The sequence below is a fragment of the Nelusetta ayraudi genome, unplaced genomic scaffold (genome assembly GCF_046127955.1).
Source record: "Nelusetta ayraudi isolate G7.1 ecotype Tasmania unplaced genomic scaffold, CSIRO-AGI_Nayr_v1 ptg000220l, whole genome shotgun sequence".
NCBI lineage: Eukaryota > Metazoa > Chordata > Actinopteri > Tetraodontiformes > Monacanthidae > Nelusetta > Nelusetta ayraudi.
The window spans coordinates 54,040-62,500 of NW_027466269.1; the positions used below are offsets into that span (position 1 = coordinate 54,040).

The window sequence follows — 8,461 nt, forward strand, 5'->3', positions numbered from 1 at the left end:
TCACACACACACACACACACACACACACACACACACACACACACACACACACACACACACACACACACATTCTCGTCTTTGTGATATTCTTGTGCGATTACACAGATACGCACACGCGCACATTGGGGACCCTTCAGTCACTGTTGAGAAAAAAAGACAGAAAGAGGCAAGAAATGGGCTAAAAAAAGCAAATCTTAACAACTAAAATGAATTCCATCAATTTATAAGAAGAGGAGGAAGAAAAAACAACAAGACAGATTAAAGACATTTCAGTTGGTCCTGGTGTTTGAACTGGAGTCCAATCTTATAGACATATACACGCACAAAAAAGAACAGCGAAACATCTCGTTCATGTCGGTGCTGAAACCTTTAAACTGCATGAAATAAACACGGCTACAAACACAGAGACTTGAAGTGAGAAGTTATAAGCACTCATAAATAAATAGCAACACAGTCGACGCCATTGACAGCAACATGCTACACATGATGTAGGTTTTAATATTAGTACTTTAAAACTCATGTCTCTCTCTATACATAACTTTTATTCATTTATTATTATTATTTTTTTACAATGATAGTGTTTAGAAACAAAGAAAAACTGAGGAATGGGTTGGGTAAATCTGTAACAGCGGGCATTTGTCACTGCGAGGAAAGGTTACAATAAGCTGTCTGTGGTATCTGCGGCTAAACCATCTCTTCTGGGTGCAGCCAATCAGAGCGCAGGAACTTGGGAAGAAATGCTGAGCTGGTCTGGCTGACGGCAGAACGTGCACAGCGGAAAAAACAAAAAACAAAGAAATAACAGAAAAAAAAACCCAAAAGAAAACCTAATTAACGCGTTTTATTTTTAGATCTCAACAAACTGCAGTTTATTGAAGTTGGAAACTCATCGGACTTCACACCAAATCCGGAACAGTTTCCTCTTCTGCCTGAACGGGACGTCCCGCAGCACGACACGCAGCAGCAACACGCAGCTAAGCTACACAACTCATCCGGCTGTTCAGAGCCCTGACGGAGACTTCAACCAAAGTGGGCACGATCCACCCCGACATCGACTTCAACTACCGCTCCAAGCCTAAACCAGGCCAGTCTGTGACGTGTCCCTGCTGCTGGAAACTTTTAACATCGGGCCTTGTTCATCGAAGAAGAGGAAAGAGTCAGTCAGTGGGATTTTTCACTGAACTCCAGCAGTGAAAGAAACTTTTCAGCTTCAACCTCCAACAGCTGGACTTGTGTCTTAAAACGGTTCCGCACAGTTCGACTCTCAGATTCTTCCATCTCTCACCTCGGACAACAGTTGAGAAGCCTGACGCAACTGATTGTGGAAAGAAGAGAATATTTAGCCCCCTGTTTGCAGCCTTCTGCTAAAACTGATGCTTTGTCCGACTTTCACCACCAGGGGAGGGGGAAGAAATCAAGGCGGGTTCAGAGGGCGGAGCCTAAGCCTGCCTTGGGGGATGGCGGAGGGTTTAGTACAGGTGCCCTTTGTGACATCACAAAGCGCTTGCTTACAGAACTACATGTCCCGGCATGGACTTTGCTCCCTCCTGGTGGAGTTCACCCACCGTGTGGAGACGCTGCTGGTGTGAGTTCAGCGTCATGTGGGAGCTGTAAAACACTGTTGACAATAGGCCGGACTAAACGTCCGGATGTCCGTACAATCAGCGCTGGGGGTCGCAGAGGGCGGCGGACACGTCTGAGAATTGAAACCCGAGCTTTGCGCCGTCCTGGTTTGCAAACTGACCTCCACCTTTGTGACGAGCTTCCTCCGTTCCGAGACAGCGCCGCCGCTCCCGCCGCCACTCCCGCCACCACCGCCGCCGCCGCTCCCACCGCCACCGCTCTATATTTGGCTCTGCTGAGCTTTTTAAAAGCACGACTATGACGACCACGTCTTATGTGTGGGAAGGAGGGGAGTGGGGGCGGGGGGGCTGTGCTGCGATCAGCTGAGTCATGTAGCAACAGAGAGACTTGCAATACGTCTGCGAAAAAACAACAAAGAAAAAAAGAAAAAATCAAACATGAACCTCGGCGACCAAACAGCTCTGTGACTTAATTTTCGCGAACAAAAAAAACAACAAAAAACGGATACCTGAAAGTTTCAGGCTGAAAACAAACCAAAACACAGTAGCCAGGCCCGGCCGAGCAGGAGTGGAGATGAGCAGCGATACCAAACTGAGCAAAACAAACAAACAAACAAACAAAAAACCCAACACAAACACAGCGATTCTTGTCCTTGGAGATGTTACACGAAGCCCGACACTGTGAACTGAGGTGAAAAAAGAGGAGAAAAGAACAACAGAGAGGAGAGGAGGAGAGGGGGTGAGGGTGGAGGAGGTGGAGGGAAGAGAAAAAAAAAATCTCCCTGTCAGGCTTCGGAAAACAGTGATTCATGGCGACCATTTGTCCTAATTACAGCTGAACAACGCTTTGTCGCTATTAATCAGAGTGTGCGTGTGTGTGTGTGTGTTTGTATTTGTGTCGCGGTGGGGGGCTGGGATCGGGTGGGAAGGGTGTGGGTGTGTGTGTGTGTGTGTGTGTGTGTGTCTGAGCGTGTGTGTCTGAGCGTGACTGCGATCAGTGACGTTGCCAGTTGAAGTAGATGGCCAGGATGACGGTGAGGATGATGATGGCTCCCAGGATGAAGAGCAGCACGCGGTTCTGGATGATCCTGGAGGAGACACAGAGACACAGAGGCAGAGGAGTTAGAGGGAGAGTTCACTCAAAAACAATGTACATTTATTTAAAATCAATCAATATTGATAACTCATTTATTGACAACCGCTTTGCGGACGGAGGCCACGTGGTGACCGGTCTGCAGTTTGAGTGGAGGGGAAGAAGAGAACCCAGCGGACCACCGGGACTCAAACATCCCTGTGTGCACTAACACACTAACACACTAACTCACGGCAGCATTTTGAACCCTGGACCTGTTAATCACGACTACGGTGGACATTCAGTTGGAATTGAAGATTGGAAAACTGGTGAGAAAATTGGACTGCAGTGTGGATGAAAACGTTGGTAAATGTTTATTTATTTATTTTTTTTAAATCGTTTTGTTCCTGGACTGACAACAGGAAGAGCCGGCGATGTTTGAAATTCCAGTTCTGGGTGAACTGTCCCTTTGAAAGCCATTAAATAGTCACATGTTTGGGTGCAAAATGAACGGGCGAGCATCAACTGAGGCTCATCGTGATTAATAGTTACCATGAGGAACACAAGCAGCGGTCTGCCAGCATAAAGCACACACGCACACGGGCTCTAAAAGGTTATGTCTGCTCAATAAAGAGTCCCAGTAGTTTCCTGGAGCTCCTAAAATTGGGAGAATTACTGATGGAATTTGCCGTAAAGCAAATATTTCGCCTTCTCACACCTTGGCACCGCCAAGCCAAGCAGCCTGGACAGGCAGCTCTGGGACGCACAAAACTCCCGAGAGGAAGAGAGGCCGCCTCGCGAGTGCGTGTCCCGCCCACCGCCAGCCTCCTCCACCCCCCCCAACCCCCACTGTGTCTCTAAACAAAACAAAAAACTAAAAAAAAGAGAGAAAATCATCCTGCGCGCTCAGCCAAAACACACAACCCCCCCCCCCCGAACCAACCCTCCGCTGCCCCCCTGACAAATGAGAGAATTATCACATTTGCTGACATGTGGAAGGGTGGAGGGGAGGGTGGGATTTGGGTGGGGGGCAGTGTCCTCTGCTCTAAGCAGGAGATGAATAGCTCACGCTGCGGTCGTTCATCACCAGGAGGCCGGAGCAGCTCGGCTGGATGTTCACTCACCCTGCTGCCCTCTGAAGCCCCAGTCCCACACCACCACGGCCCAGCTCCCAGGATCCCCTGCTCCCCCCACTAACCTCCCCCCCCAACACCCGCCAGCTCGGACCTGCGACTGGCCACCCAGTGGAGCGGCGGCGGGGCAGTAATGGAGCGCATCGCAGCAGCAGCGGCGCCGTCCAGCTTCGTCTTTTTGAGATGTTTAGGTGAAATGTTGCTGCGCTTTGGATAAGAAGGAGCCTCGGGTGCCACGAGGGAGTAGAGAGGAGGAGGAGAGCGGGAGGAGAAGGTAGAGGAGAGGAGAAGGAGGAAGAGGAGGTAAAAAGGAGAGGAGGAAGAGCAAGAGGAGAAGGAGGAAAAAAAGCAGAGGAGGTAAACAGGAGAGGAGGAGGAGAAGAGGAGGCAAAAAAAAGAGGAAAAAGGAGGGGAAGGAAAGAGAGGAGGAGGCAAAGAGGAGGTAAAAAGGAGAGGAGAAAAGGGAAAGAGGAAGAGGAGGAGAAAATGAGAGAAGAGAGGAAGAAGAGGAGAGGAAAAGAGGGGAAGAGGAGAGTTCACTTCTGCCAAAGTGCTGCGTTCATTAGAAGGAGTCAGAACATCTTTTATTTTATCTGACCGTCGCGCACAAAGGAAACGCTCACACGGTGCGACAACACTGCAGACAATCCGATCACGGTTCCAGCATGACTCAGCGTCGGAAATCACACATCCACAGCCAATCACAAGAAGCTGAGTCAGGACACGCCTCCGAAGGTGTGTCTAGACGGGCCTGATGCAGTGGGTGAGAAACCCAGCGGAGGGAAACTCTGGCGGGCGGCTCGCAGACGTTCTTTTGCTGAGTCACTGGATCTTCCATCACCATGGAGCCACAAAACACAGCCTGACGTCTTGAAATGACTTGGGCGTCACTTCCCATCATGCCTCTGTGACTCACATGACGCATCGGAGCTAGATCAGCCAATCAGAACGAGCAACGCTGTGACATCACGCCAGGAATATCAAACTCCTCTCTGGGGATTTAATGGCATTTATGCGTTTAACTTAAGAAAGATTAACAGTCCACAACTTGAAAATGTACAATACAAAGACTTATTGTGAACTGTTTTTCAGTTTTATTTTTGTATTGATTTCTGTGGGGAAACCACGTAAACGCACTGACCCATTTGTAAGTGGCGGCGCTTTGCACAAAAGTTGATCTGTGAATAAATACATGCATTACCGCCGTCGAGGCCGGGCAGCGCAATACGCAAGAAAAAAAGAAACAGAGGAGCTCGAGTTTCACCCCAAAGACACAAAGATGAAAAAAACAAACAAACACAAAGCCCAAACTATAACAGCTGGAAGCAGAAACATCCGGGACGGCGGAGCAGGAGCAGCGCGGTGACGCTGTTTGAGCTGGTGAGGGAGGTGAGGGAGATATGATTGGCTGAGAGCATCGGAGGAGGGGGGGGGGGGCAACCCAACCACTAATCACAGCCACATTTCACCCCATTAATTGACATTCATTATTTAGAATGATTATTTATCCAGGCCCAGCACCCAGAGGAGCTGCCTGCCTCTGTGTGTGTGTGTGTGTGTGTGTGTGTGTGTGTGTGTGTGTGTGCGTGCGTGTGTTTTCAGCAAGTGGAAGAGGGTGAGTCGTGGCCTGGGGGTGTTGAAAACCAACAGGAAGTGGGAGTTTTTTTGATGCCCTTCGGATAAGAAGGAGCCTCGGGTGCCACGAGGGAGCAGAGAAGAGGAGGAAGAGGAGGCAAAGGGGAGAGGAGGAGAGCAGGAGGAGGACAGCAGAGCGTTGAGAAGGGGAAGAGGAGGCAGAGAGGAGAGGAGAGCAGGAAGAAGAGAGCAAGAGAGGAGGAGAGGAGGTGGATAGGAGGAAGAGGAGGCAAAGAGGAGAAGAGGAGAGCAAGAGGAAGAGAGGAGGAAGAGGAGGTAAAAAAGAACGGAGGAGATGATGATGAAGAAGAAGCTAAAAGAAGAGGAGAAAAGGAGGGGAAGGGAAGAGGAGAGGAAGAGGTAAAAAGGAGGGGAAAGAGGGAAAGAGGAAGAGAAGATAAGGTATGCAGAGGAAAAGGAAGGGAAGAGGAGACACAGGAGAGAAGGAGAGAGGAGAAGAGGGGAAGGAGAGGAGAGAAAAAGAGGGGGGTTCAATTCTGCAAAAGCGCTGCCTTCATTAGAAGGAGTGTGATTTGGTGGCAAACAACGCGCAGCGACTTCAAACACTTTAACGTTCAAAGCGACGAAGGAGTGCGATGACAGTGCCGCGATACAACAACTTCTTCTCAGGGGACGGATATTTAAAACAAAAAAACACAGAAAAAGAGAGAGAGAGAAAGAGAAAGAAAGAAAGAAAGAAAGAAAGAAACACACAAAAATACAGACTTTGACCCAAACTGGTTCTCTGTGCGCCAGCCTAACAAAAGGTGTCTTGAAGTCTTAACGTAAAGCGGCTGCTGATCCTATTTGTGGCGGCGCTGCGGCGCTTAAGACGAAGCTTGATGCAAATTTAGCGCTGCCCACTCACAGCGAGACAAGCCGCTCTGCGCAAATAAAAAATAATAAGGTTAAACTCCATCTCGCTTCGACTCAAACTCAAAGTGGGCCCCCACGCGCCCCCCACCCCCCTCCTCAACCCCCCCGCTGTGCGTTTACATCTACGGCGAAATGTCACGAAAAGAACCCCAAATCACAGCCGCACTCAACTCCACTCTGATACCAACACAACCCCAGAGAGAAGATACCATCCTGACAAGACTAGCAAGCTCAGGAGGAGGAGGAGGAGGAGGAGGAGGAGGAGGAAGAGGAAGAGGAAGAGGAGGAAGAGGAAGAGGAAGAGGAGGAAGAGGAAGAAGAGGAGGAGGACGGGGAGGTAGAAGAAGAGGAGGGGGAGGAAGAGTGGGAAGAGGAGGAGGCGGAAGGGGAAGAGGAGGAGGATGGGGAGGAGGAGGAGGAAGAGTGGGAAGAGGAGGAGGAGAAGGAGGACGACAGGGGAAGGAGAGGGGGAAGGAGGAGGAGAAGGAAGAGTAGGAGGGGGAGGAAGAGGAGGAAGGGAAGGAGGAGGAAGAGGAGGAGCAAGAAGAGGAGGGAGGGTGAGGTAGGAGAAGAAGGAGTAGGGAGAAGGAAGAGGGGGAGGAGGAAGAAGAGGAGGAAGAGGAGTAGGAGGGAGAGAGGGAAGAGGTAGAGGAGGAGGAACGGGATGAAGAGGAGGAGGAGGTGAAGGGAGGAGGCCGCAGCCACCAAGGAGCTTTAAAACGGTTGTGGGAGGAAAAAGAAGAGAGACAATCGGTACCTGCAACGCTGGAAATAGAGTGTCGGCCTCGAGAGGGAGGAGTGACACTAGAGACATCACTCCTTCATCACTCCTTCATCACTCCTTCATCACTGCGGCTGGACGGCCGTCACTTATGTAACACTCACACGTCTACAAACACTTTCAGCTCAGCGTCCATCTGTTGTTGTTGTTTATTGTCTCTAGAACTGGTCCCACAAACAAATGGTGCTGTGTGTGTGTGTGTGTGTGTGTGTGTGTGTGTGTGTGTGTGTGTGTGTGCGTGTACATGTCCGTGTGTGTTTGGGTGGGGTGGGGGGGGGGGGGGTCAGATTGTTTCCATAATCTGGCCTCACTGTGCTGCAGCCTGAGTGGTGAGCAGCCGCTGGGCTCCGCTCTGATTCACAGCTTCTCTAAAGTCTATTAGAGCTTTTCCTCTGTCTTTGAGCAGCACCGGGGCTCCACTCTGGACCACTGACACCACCAGCGCAAACACACACCCACCTCCCTGCTCTCATCCCCACCCACCCAAAAAAAAAGAAATGACATCTTAAATTCCCCCAAAATTGGGGCGCCGGCGGGAAGAGGGGGAGGAGGAGGAGGAGGATGAGGAGGAGGAGGAGGAGAGCCGTGTTCCACCTCCTCCTCTTCCCCCTCCACCACTTCCTCCCCTTCGTTCTCCTCCTCCTCCTCCACTTTCTCCTCTTCCCCCTCTTCCTGCTCTTCCTCCTCCTCCTCCTGCCGTGTGGTTGATCCCGTCCTGACAATGAGGCCAGACAGAACAGAACTTATCAAACCGGATCCATCCGCCGGCTTTGACACTTGACACAGCGGCGGCGGGTGGGATGTGTGTGTGTGTGTGTGTGTGTGTGTGTGTGTGTGTGTGTAGGCTAACCGAGGCGTATGCGGCAGAACGTAGGGAGGCTTAACTTGAGCCTCGACCAACCGCGACACCGGCGGCTAAACACATCGCTAAGGGGCTGTTAGCCTCACCTGTGAGTGTGTGTGTGTGTGTGTGTGTGTGTGTGTGTGTGTGTGTGTCCGTGTCTCGCTCTGGCGTTTGCGATAAAGGGGCATTCTTATACACCACTTCCTGTAGGCATCGTTCTCCAACCATTATTTAAATGTTTTAATTTCTCTGCTTTAATTTAAACTTGTTGACCTCGAACTGCTCGAAACGTTTAAACTCACTCCGACATCCTCGCCTGTTGCAAACCGACCGGAACACCTCGTCTCTCATTGATTAACAACGAGTCAATCAAACAAATCCACATTATGACACATCTAACGGTCAGACGCTGTGCATTCCCATCGGCCTTGAACGCAACGCCCGGTGATTCGGTGCCCACAGCGAATTTCCTGCAGGCGACTAAAGACAATTAGAGGACCTGCGAGAACCCCGACAGCCTTGACCTTTGACCCCTGA

The 8,461-nt window shown here is 50.5% G+C and overlaps 1 protein-coding gene across 4 annotated transcripts in view; it reads right to left on the reverse strand.

The window, feature by feature from the left end:
• Positions 1-207: 207 nt before the first annotated feature.
• vti1a (vesicle transport through interaction with t-SNAREs 1A) overlaps positions 208-8,461 on the reverse strand; it is a 125,767-nt gene continuing 117,513 nt past the window's right edge. For all 4 annotated transcript variants that reach the window (XM_076016222.1, XM_076016218.1, XM_076016223.1 and 1 more), the window contains one exon: positions 208-2,671. Coding sequence is in view for 2 of the 4 variants with exons in the window: in XM_076016218.1 (XP_075872333.1) it covers positions 2,578-2,671 (94 nt within the window). In the remaining 2 variants the exon portion in view is untranslated. The remainder of the gene's footprint in view (positions 2,672-8,461) is intronic.